The sequence below is a fragment of the Trachymyrmex cornetzi genome, unplaced genomic scaffold, assembly GCF_001594075.2.
Source record: "Trachymyrmex cornetzi isolate Tcor2-1 unplaced genomic scaffold, Tcor1.1 scaffold367, whole genome shotgun sequence".
NCBI lineage: Eukaryota > Metazoa > Arthropoda > Insecta > Hymenoptera > Formicidae > Trachymyrmex > Trachymyrmex cornetzi.
The window spans coordinates 5,410-17,922 of NW_017298398.1; the positions used below are offsets into that span (position 1 = coordinate 5,410).

General features: G+C 36.6%; 1 protein-coding gene across 1 annotated transcript in view; it reads left to right on the plus strand.

Moving 5' to 3' along the window:
• LOC108763545 (E3 ubiquitin-protein ligase TRIM71) overlaps nucleotides 1-2,503 on the plus strand; it is a 6,502-nt gene extending 3,999 nt beyond the window's left edge. The window contains exons 5-6 of the mRNA XM_018511284.1: nucleotides 644-1,216; nucleotides 1,457-2,503. Coding sequence (XP_018366786.1) covers nucleotides 644-1,216; nucleotides 1,457-2,122 — 1,239 coding nt within the window. The 3' untranslated portion in view covers nucleotides 2,123-2,503. The remainder of the gene's footprint in view (nucleotides 1-643; nucleotides 1,217-1,456) is intronic.
• Nucleotides 2,504-12,513: the final 10,010 nt, after the last annotated feature.

Sequence of the window (12,513 nt, forward strand, 5' to 3'; positions counted from 1 at the left end):
GCTGAATGCGCCCATTGAAACAATTAGCGCTATTCGGAATAACGCAGGATAAAGCTGATTGGTTGCTTTTGTGACATATTTTCTTTTCAAAAACAAATAAAAATTTCAAAACAAATAAAAGCAAATAAAAATTTCAAAACAAATTAAAATTTCAGAACAAATATTAAATTGTAAATGCCATTATTTTTAAGTATTCAAATATTTGTGGGCGTCTACATTCAATATTTTGGCATTTATCTTAATCATGGATATTAAAACTCAAATATAACTGTTAAGTTTATATACTCAATTTTGAAGACACTCAAAGGTTTAGGATGGGCGTCTATATTCAATATTTTGGCATTTATCTTAATCATGGATATTAAAACTCAAATAACTGTTAAGTTTATATACTCAATTTTGAAGACACTCAAAGGTTTAGGGTTTACGCTCATTTATTGTGTGTCGTACCCAAGTGTTGAGGGTAACCTTTAGATGTTTAGTGTGTAAACTCAAACTTGAGTGTGAACGTTGTGAACGCTCAATCTTTGAGTGTATATATACTCCATGTTTGAGTGTAAACACTGAAATTTTCAGAGTTTTTTCCGTAAGGGTAGTTACTCCTCAATCGTGAATTTACAAAGACATTTCTTAAATTTTATAGATTTGGCAGATTCGTCAAAGTCGGAAGACAAAGGCTCGGTCACTCCGAGATGAGAACTGGATCTCCTTCAGGAGTTCCGATAACAACGTGCTGTCCGTGATCGCCAACGGGGGAAACGTTTTAGTGAACGGCCCGGGCACGATCGGAGATCGTCTACCGAATCGCGATTACAAATCGTTGCAATCGTACTTCCCGTACGGTATAAACGAGCAAATGATGCAACCGATTCCGCGCGGTCGTCCGATAACTGACTACGATCATAATATCTGTTTGCCTAACCGAAAACACGAGTTGCAAGTTAAGAGCACGGATGTTATAATCCTTGGCTACTTTGGTGAGAACAATCCTGACAATCTTTGCCGTCCGTGGGGATTAATTTGCGACAACGAAGGTAACATTATAATCAGCGATAGATCCAATAATCGCATACAAATCTATCGCGAAGACGGCACGCTCGTCAGAAAATTCGGGACCTACGGCAACGGCCCTTGCCAATTTAATCGTCCAGCCGGAATTGCCATCGATGCCAGACGTCGCCTCATCGTGGTCGATAAGGACAACCATCGCGTCCAGGTTGGTGACGTATTACATCCCAGCAAACACAAATTAACAGTAATGTAACTGTTAATTATACGCATATGTTATATTACAGTTTTGTTGAGAAACTATAATTAACAATTATATTACCGTTAGTCAGTGTTTGTTGGGTGATTGTTTATGCATGATCTTCTCATATAATATCTTTTCAAACGTTGTATTTAGATTGTCATTCGAACGTGTAAGCTACAACCGATGGCATTACGTATGTTTCAGATTCTGACAGTGGAGGGTGAATTCCTGAGAGCCTTCGGTGAGCACGGCGAGAAACAGGGCCAATTCTGCTACCCGTGGGACGTGGCAGTAAACTCAGCTTGCGAAATTGCAGTTACAGACACGAGAAATCATCGTGTCCAGCTATTTAGTCCTGAGGGTATTCCTCTACGCATGTTCGGCGGCCAACCGCATCTATTGAGGTATCTTGACTCGCCGCGCGGTATTTGCTTCAATAACGAGGGCAAGTTGATTGTCACGGACTTCAACAACCACCACGTATTGATAATTGACTATAACATGGTAGAAATGCGCATACTTAAATGTGAAAAAGAATCGAAAGGCAAGAGGCAAGATGGAGAAACCGGTGATGGACAGAACGAGGAGAACACCCCCACGTTTCAGAGGCCTCAGGGCATTATTGCTGCCGACGACGGTAGTATTCTAGTCGCAGACTCTCGTCACAATTCAATCAAGGCGTTTAACTCGGTGGGTTCGTTGATCTATTCCTATAAGCCTGGTCAGGAGGAAATGGACCGTCCATTGGGTATAGCCCTTCATTGGGACGGTAGAATGGCGTTCACGGATTATGGCCGTAATTATGTTCGCTTAGTAAAGCTGGAGCATCATATGGACCCGATGCCGAGGAACGCTATTATGTTTGGTTGACGCTTCAGGATCGCAAATGCGTTGTCCTCGTGATTTAATGGAAACGTCAGATGGCGAGATTTTTGTTTGGGTCATGTGTGACCAGCACCCGCTGTCACGGTGATTCCATCAAAAATGAATGAAAGCTATCGTAACTTTTACATTTGCAGCGTGTGGCGGGATTTTTGAACCACCAAAAATTGCTCTAGGCATAAATTTTTTGCCAGAAACGGGAAGGGAAAGTCTTATTGGTGAAAATAGTAATTGACGATGTGAGGTGAAAGTTAATATTTTTGGGCGCGCGTGAAGCCGCTCATTGTATCGTACATGTTCAATTCCATGTACACATATACATACATTACACACGTATCAATCGTTCCTGAAATAGACGTTCGTACGAAAGCTTATTTTCGCTTTCAGATTCTTTTCACTTCGTGCATGTCTAATCAGCGAGAAAATATTTCTCCTGCTAAAAATTTCGCCCACATCGCGAAATCGCTTTATATCGACGCTCAATTTTACTCTAAAAACAAGAGTTGTAATTTATGATTTTAGTATGTCTATATTCTATAACATTCGTTCAAATAATATGCGATTTTTATCTTTTCCGATTAACAATTTATATTTTCATTGTTATTTATGTTATTTTCAAATTGTACCATACGTAATTGTACCATATGTAATTTTATTGTGTAATTTATTGTACCTCCTCATTGGATGGACACACGAAATGCTCACGTAGCTCAGCTATTTTTAGATCTTTATTCTTCATCATAAATGAAACAGTAAGATATTGAACCAAAACGAAGAAAGAGAATTATATGCTATGTGTTGTGAATAATTAAATGATTACACAATCGATCGACAGTACATCGTTAAGAAAAATAGTCTCGAAAACAGTAACGAAGGAATTAATGAATTATCGATAAATCCAGATATAATCAGCGACCATGTTTTATTAATACATTATTTATTGTTTAGAAGATTCGATTATTAGTCGAATTACTGTAGATGTATTTTTTCTTATTTCATATATTATTTTATGACCGATGAGTTTTAATTGTTTGTTCTTAAAATTAAATCATGAATTTAATTAACTTAAATTTCGTTGCGAATTTACAAGATTCGCTTATCTTCTTTAAAATGCAATCATGCATAATCACAATTATATAAAACCAATTTCGGAAAAGGAAAAGTAGAAATTGCGATAGGTTATTAATGCATTTTTATACTTTAATTTTACACTTCTAAAATATTTTTTTGAAAGTATGTAATAAAATGTGTCACAATTGAGTTATTTTATGTGTATTTTATTTTTTTAACAATATTTGAGTTTTTTTGGATGTATATAAAATACAGGGTGTTGATATAACTATCATATATATTTTAGTCAATAATTTTTATGTTCGTTTTCAATTTTTATTAATTTTTAGTAAAACGGACGATTTTTCACAATATTTTCATTTTTAGTATGTAATAGAATTATTTAGCACAAATAAACTGAAATACAGAACTCTCGATAATAAACGTAGAAATAATATGACAAATGAGAGTAACAATGTGATTGTTAATTGAAATCCAACACATTTTAATATATAATAGCTATCACAGTATAAATTTTTCAAAGAATTTGTAACGCGATGGCTATATACTATATTAAAATTTTGCATTCCAACAATCGCGCTGCTACTTTCATTTGTCATATTATTTCTACAATTATTTAGCAAGTTAGAAGATCTTTAATTCAGCCTAAAAACCTGAATATTTTACGTAGTAATTTATTACTCGACATTTTTATCTTTTTTATATAGTGGACTTATTGATTTAGTAAATTAGGTATACGAAGAAAAAATGTCGATCGAAAAACAGACAATGAGATAACTAGAATAAAATATCAAACTGGATGTAAGAGCGTCAAACAAAATAACGGAGAAATATCCATCCAGAAGAATAAATTTTTTATTTTCCAAATTTTTGGAGCGTCACTGTTCTCTTCAAAAAGTCGCCGAAGAAGGCAACATATATTTATTATTAGTATCATTAAGTATTAGTCAGTAAGTTCATTGTTAAGGTAACTATACCTAATAATGTTAGACTTCAATGTGATTTAATCGTTATCATGGTTGAAGATCAGTACAAAGTGTGCGTGCGTACGAGAGAGCGAGAAAGCGAGAGAGAGAGAGAGAGAGAGAGAGAGAGAGAGAGAGAGAGAGAGGGCGTTAGAAATTTCTCTAGAGAAGAAAGCAGCGGGACGCTGATTGTTTTTTCGTGATTGTTCAAAAATCTGTTTAAAATGGAAATTAAATGTATATGCATTTTTAGTGCCGTTGTAAAGGGCACGGTGCACATTTACAAATTGTACGATGTATGTATCGTACAAATGGTCCACCGACTCTCTCGGATCCGTTGCAAATTTTCGCGAAATGTTCCTTGGGCATCTTCCATATACAAATATCTTGGAACAATAATAATATATACGTATTGCATTTCTCAGAAATAATAATTCATCTGTCTCGTAAGCTGTGGATTGTTTCAATTCCCCGAAGAGTATCTCGTGCATTAAGCTAATTTCTTCTGAAACTATTTGGTTAATACTCACAATCAGAGTAATGAAATAACAATGAAGTAACGTTTATACGTATAAGGGAAAAATATTTTTATTAATGAAGAAAGAAAGGAGATATCTACCTGATGGAAGATGCGCAGCTCAAAAGTATGAAAGCATTTTTATGAATGTGTAGGAAGTAATTCGATATATTGCTCGAGTATCTCGTAAAGTGGCGTTACTACTCCATGAGAAGATTATCTCATAGCACTTATACAGAATATTTCTTGAGTACTAATATTTTAAGAGTTGATTTTTTAAGTCATTTTACAAAGAAAAATTGAACATGTAATCTCAAAGGGTGTTAAAAATTTTATATGGTTATTGCTTTTAATTAAGCTTTTAATAACTTTTAATAGCTCATAAATAAGAAAAGATTTTTTCCAAACTCGAGTCAACAAATAGACAATATTACCTTCACTTTTCATATTTTTGGTTGCCGCTTTGTAAAAAAGCAATGAGGTACAAATGGGATTTAAGATTTACAATACATTACTGCTCCGAACTTATATGTCAACAGAATCAAATCTTAAAGCACGTTTGAAAAAGAAACCTCTTTTTATACAGAAGTTTCTATTTAGAAAGGAAAAATAATTTTACAAAATTTGTATAATCACTCGTATTTCTGACTCGAGGCTTTTGAGATATGAGAGGCTATTAAGATTCATATAAATTTTTCTTCACAAAATGATAAAGAAAAAATACCAGTTCCTAAAATCTAAAACTTACCTAAAAAAAAATTAATTTCTAAAATTAATAAAGATTTTCTAAAATTTTAGGCAACACTTAAGAAATATCCCGTGTAACGTGTTTAATGTACTCATTTAATCATGATGCGTGCCCACTTTGTGACATATATCCGCGTATCAAGCGTGAATCGCGCGTCGGTATATTTTTAAATGGAAATAAAAACGCGTGAGCTTTCACAAGTGGATCCGGAAGGGATCGTGAGACTTTCTTTAAACGATCTTTCATAAATGTACGATTAGAGAGAAACTTTCTACGTATATTAGACGACGTTCTCTATGTGTTATGTTCACTACATGAGATCAATTCAATAGAGATCAACTTCTTCTTAAATCACGTCAATAATTCCCAAAGGGGCTACAGGTAACGGAAACGATTCTTCGTTTCCGATTTTTTGTTTTTGTAGACATTGCATGCTTCTCTATTGCACATCATTCCGAAATAACACATTCAGAAATTATCCCGCGTATTAAAGCAGACTTTAACACTGGAACTATCAACGTAGTCAAAACGACTAGTTTGTAATCTTTTTTTTTTTTAATTATTTATGACAATGCATTTTTTTCAGTTTCTCGTTATTTTTATTATTGCAATTTGTAAAAATCGAGATCTAAATTGATCAATTTATTTTTTCCCTTCATGCTTTTTCAAAGATATGTATACTATAAAATATTTAAATGGTAGAAATTAATCATCGGTAGTTCTAGTATTAAAGTAGACGTTTACGCTAACGAATCACACGATCAATGCAACGACGCAGAACCGTTTGAAAAACGGGCAAATTAAGCTTTTTTCTGTATGGATGTGTCCCCGCGGATGAATTGTTGAGAATACACGAAGACAGGACAAAAAAATGGAAAAGTCAGCCAAATATACCAAAAATAAGATAAAAGAAAAAAACAAAAAAGAATCAAAAGTAATATACATTTGTCCGAGAAGACACTAAAAGAATGTTCTTCGTATTCATTTTGCATATCATAAATTTGCTCATACAGCAATTACAGTTTGTTACTAGCTTTTAAGCACTAATGGGAATTTTTGAAAGAAAAAAAACTTTCTGGGACGTGACACATTTTTTATGTCAAGTCTTCAAATCATGTTAATTCGTCGATGACGTATGCACTTTTCTTTATATAAATGAATAGAGGAGTCTTTTTTATTGATAAATTTGTGATATTTATCTTGTGTACGTATTCGGTATTGTCCTTTATGTAAGATAATTCGTTTTTATAATGTTCTTATAAACAATTTTGAAAAAGATATTTAAAAATTAGTTTAAAAAAATCTTACGTTGCCTATATGACATGTTTCGAGATAATTTAGCTCTGGCTGCTTCGCCTTTGCCAGTGTTTTTCGTTTGTGTATGCGTAAAGCGTTGACGACGGTACTGAGGAGCAACATGTATGAATTGTGAATGTATATAAAAAAAATATATATAATAGAGACTGAGCGGAGGAAATGCTCGAATCGCAGCGTTCATCGACAAATTTCTTCATATGAAAGTTTATAAGAGAATTCTTCTTTAATAGTGCCAACTATGTAATTCATGAAAAAAAAAATAAAAGTCAAGTAGAAAAAATATGCCACCTAATCGTGTAAATCAAATTCACAATGTAAACAATCAGAAAATTTTTACTGACTAAAAAATGTTATGTATGCAAAAATATTGAGATGTAAATCTTATAATTTAAAAATTAATACTATGTTGAGGATTAAATAGAAAAAAAAAATTTAATTAGTATGCAATCGAAACAAGCATAATACGAATTATTGCGGCATCTTGGATGACGTAAGAATATCGTACAGCAATTTCTTTGTCCTCATTGTCCTGCTATTGCACTATTTATTTCCGCACACACCCTGCATCGGAACGAGATGCAATTTGCATACATGCAAGTAGGTGCAGCATTGTCGATTGCTAACTATCTGTGTCAGAACAACGATGCATACAAGAAAAGGTTGTAGTTACGTAACGCTTGTTACGAGTCAGCGTATATTTAAATTAAGTCTCATTTATTTTGCACATAGTCTTACATATCTTTACACAGTACTAATCTACACGAAAGGGCATCGTGGAACATTGACAATTTTAGTTTTCCCAAAGATGCCGTACACGCGAAGACTTGGTGTAAGATATTATATATCTATAAGGCTTGTTGTATATATCTGTAAGTCTAGAAAACAAACATTTACAAATTCTGTTAAATATTGCTTTTAAAAGATATTAAATTTGTCCATCCTCTTCGCGTGTATGGCAGATCTAATTGCGCAGGTAACCCGACGGCAGCAACGAGGATAAGCTTTGCGACGGGTATGCAACAGTATTAAAAAACATGGAAGAGAAAAGAACACTGTGATTCTTTCGGATTCACCAGTCGCTGCTTCTCGGCTGGTGATGCCAAAGAATCACGTCTTTTCTTGGATCACAACACGAAAGAATCGCGGTGCTTTGGGCTCGGATCTGTTACAATTGCTCTATGACAGAGCGGAGTCGCGGAGAAATCTTAATCCGCACAAATGGGTGCGATTATCATTAATCAAAGGCCCCTTCGAGCGTTATCACAAGTAGAGAGGAGAGCGGCGCGTCGAGCTGAAGTCAGCTCTCTCGCTCGCGGCAATCGAGTCCTTCCTTATTTAGAGCGCGACATATGCGGAATGTCATTATTGCAAATTGGCAAGTCGATGCTCTTCTCCGGGCTGTGAGAAGTGATTATTATCTTGCATATATGAAACAATCTTCGCGTATTGGCGACTGAACTACTGCGGTCTTCCACCGTCGAGTTTTGATTCAATCATCAATCCTTTCGTGCTGAAGTAGCGGTCGCAGATAATCTCGAATAGTTCTCTAAATGACGGCCTACGGGAAAAGCGGACAACTTCTCCGGATAGTTACGCAGATAGCACCGTACGCGCGACCACGACTAATCTACCGCGAAATAATCTTTTAGCCAACCGACCGATTCGATCATCAATTCCGGTCACAAATTAAAGAACCGCGATCTCGAATGGTTCTGCAAGCGACGTTGCAGGTACTTCTTAGGAATCAGCAATTCGCAATCGAATATCACGATGCGCGTGCACGCGCGAATCTTGACCACCGATTTTGATAGTCGCAGTTTTCATTTTCACGAAAGTCTCTGAGGTTTTTTCTCGTGTTTCGGAGATACTGGCGTTCGCTGGAACGTCGTTCTAGGTGCGATGAGAGGACCGAGACCTTTTTGAGTACTTCTTCCTCTCGGTGACGATACGTCAAACGGCCCCGTACTCCTCGCTCGACGGCGACTCGTCACTGGCTGATGGCCTGGGTGGCCTGGGAGGTCGTGGCGGCCGGTGATGCAGCGTGGGTGCCGGTCTTCTCGGTGGCGGAGGCGGATGCACTCCATAAGACATATCATCTCCCTCTTCGCTGCTGGGCGACGGCGAAGGCGCTCGATCCTCCTGTTCCTGCAGCAGCTGTCGAAACTCCTGGATCGACTCGTTCAAGGACCACAATTGCGACAATAACGAGAGATCGAGCTGCCGTAGACCAAACTGCAAATGCGAAAATAATTATTGTAATGCACTGAAAATTGAGAATGAAAAAAAGATTGTATTGTAGTGAGTTTGCGAGAGACACGTAAAATATTTGTACACGTAATTATCGCTTTGAGGCCTATTGTTCTATGACATTGGAAACTAAGTTAACTGGAATTTTACAGCAATCTCGATTTCCAATTAGAAATAAATATATAAAATACTTAGGTATAATGTTACTGCTTACATAAATTTTATTCTATAAAAGATTGACTTTTAGATATTTATTAAAGAGATTCTACGATCATCATTTTCCGTAACCCCGTGACTTTTCATCATTATCGCCACCGTGGATTGCTGCGAAATTTCACATAGGATTCGATATATAGAAGCTGGAGGAATGCATTCACTTTTACCATACGGTCTCCAAGGTAAATGTTACCTCGTGATTTACGGACTGAAACGACGCATTTCCAAGCAGCTTGGCGGCTGCTTGGTCGTGGGAACTGAGGAAGAGGGAGTTGTATAGGAGAGACGTGGAAAAGGAGAACGGGAAGAATATGAGAGACGCGAGCGGACAACGCGACGAAGGAGAAACGAAGCTAGGAGAGGGACGATGACGAAGAGCAGAAGAGAGAACGAAGGTGAAAAGGAGCGGGCGAGGGAAAAGGGGTACAGAGGAGTAGAATCATGCCTGAGGGAATGTAGCGTGGGAGCGGCTGTGCGAACTCGCTTCCCGTGTCTGGATTGACTATTAAATTATTAGCCCAGCTTAGATGCGCGAGTCGAGATGTTGACGCGAACGGGGATCCAACAAGAGTTCATCACGAGAGCTCTTCTCCTCGGAGAGATCCTACTCGAGATCCCGTTACAGTTAATTTCGGGAAGATTGCCGCAATGCCACGCGAACGTGGTCGGCATGATACGACAATATTTTTATACGAAACGAATATATAGCGATCGCTGAATCAACAAGACGTTCAAATTTCTAACGGAAAGAACGGTTTTGCTGAAATATTCCAAAAATTCAGCTAAATACAAGTCTGAATAAATTTTGTTTGACTATTGAAATAATTATATAAGATACTATGGCTCATCATGTTTGAAATTATCACATCATTATTTTGATAGTCTGAAAAAATTATTTTTAGATCTATTACACATAAATTTTTAGATAATTCAGCAAAATACTTTCCATGTAATTGCAAAGCGACGACAAAATTGAGTTGCTAATGGGATGTACACAAAAAGATGTCGCAGTAATTTTATTTGAAATAAACAGTCTTTTAGAATTTTAATCATTAGTCGTCGACGCGATGATGGGATTGTTGAGCTGCTAATGAGATGTACGCCAAGAGATATTGTAGTAATTTTATTTGAAATAAACACAAAGCCTCTTAGAATTTCAATTGTTAATCGGCGTAGATGAATACGGTGTGTAACTAGCAGTAGGTATGTGAAGTATGTTTGCGCAGCAAACTTGCAAGGTAATATAGCTATTAAAAAGCGGAGCCTCCGCACGGTTCAGTGATACAAGCGCGCCCTGTCTTTCTCTACCGCGGTATGATATACTCTGGTTTCCCTCGCTGCTTATGATCCCACGCATTAAATACACGCTCATCGTGCGCCGCAATTTACTCACACGCGATCGCGGCCTCGAGGTAACGGGTCATCCGGGTCGCCCAAACAAACGCGGAAGGATCGGGAGAAACAGACAGGAGAGCAACAGAGGTGGACAACGACGACCGAGTGGAAAATGAAGGTTCGCGGAACGTGATCGGACTGACGCGACGGAATATCGAGGATAAGGAGTGGCAAGGATTGAAGTTCAAAAGATAAGGAATACTTCCAAGTAGAAATCAAAGACGACAGGAAAGGAAACTATTCGAAAGAAATTTGTAAACAAAAATAACAAAGATAATATAACAAGAATTAGAAAACCAGTAAAAAATATTATCTAAAATAAGAAATAAAAATTATGAAATATAACAAAGAGAAAAATTATCTAAGTATCAAAGTGAAACTGAATTAAGGATTTCGATACAAACTAGATCATAGACACAAAGCCAACATGGATGCCCTGGTAGAAATTTCATTCATTTTTTGAGCAGTTACTAAACAGTTACACCAACTTCTGTCTAGTAACTGAGAAGGAAAAGTGCTTAGGATCCCAATCAGGATGTAACGCTTTGTTTGCAGTTACTGCATACAAAAGTTGCGTAAAATCTGAATCCATTTACTGCATAGAAACACAACAAATAATGGATATTAAATTGATTAATGAGTAAGCCAACTGCTCGTGAAATGGACAGAATAAAACTCTATCAAGTTCTTGTCCATTTCCTACTCAGTATTGGCACAATTAATGAGAATACAGTAATATTAGAAAGTAACTGAATAGGAAAACTGCATACATTTCTACTAGAGTGGAATAAAAGTTTAAAAAATATTTTAAACACGCAAACACTTTGTGTCATGTTTAAAAAATTTAAATGGTACACAAATGTGTGGTTTACAGAAATGAGAGTCGCGCGAATAATTTGCACAGCTTCCGTCGCGATCGATGACAGCGGAAGAATCTCGATGGCCACTCTGAAATCGCACGTGCTTGTTGCACGCGTAGGCGTGGAATTTTCCTGCACATGCTCGTAAATACGTTTCGCGCCGTGATAGATGACTAATGGTTTCTATTAGAGTTAATGGCTGCCGTTATGGGATGTACAATTTCAGGCACCAATTTGAATCGCATCGACAATTTGCTGACCGCATGTCGAGTGGTACTCTTGCTACACGTGCCGTAAAATCCAATCCAATAGTCAAATAATTTTCTAATCGTAAGAGATTTTGATTATTTATTTCTAATCATTATATATATCAGTTGCTTCAGACTAAAAATCGCATCCGCAAAACTCTTAAAACGTTTTATTTCTCCATCCAGATTGCACATTAAGAGTATTTTATTCGTGTCAAAATAAATTAATCATTGTCCGTATTTCTGCATTTCGTTTGCCTAAAGGTTCTTAAAAAAATAAAATAATTTTATCTTACTCTCTAAATCATTAAATGATTGAGTATCATTACTTTAAAGACTATAATTTTCTTGGGGAATGAAATTGTAACATAAAGATTCGATCTTTCTCTCTCTCTCTTTCTCTTTTTCTGCATATATATCTCCTATCTTATCGTATATAAATAATTAACGTCGTTATATAACTAGACGTTGAAAATCAGAAAAAAAATCAAAATCCTGATAGTCTGCAAACCGGTTCTATATTGCGCAGCAACTATCATTTTCACGAGACATCGAGAAACATCGAGAGATACGTTTTACGACCAAAATAACGAGAACGCGATGTTAACGAAGAAGTAAAAGAGTGAAAACAATTTTCGGATGAATACCATTTCTCTCCTGAGCACTGCCAGTTGGGTATCCAAGGTAGTAAGTTGTCTGGCAGGTGGAGACGGCCTCGATGACGATGTTTGCAGCGACGTTTTGCTGCCTCTTTGGGATTTACTGGACGACCTCGTGGGCGGTGGAGGCGGGGGG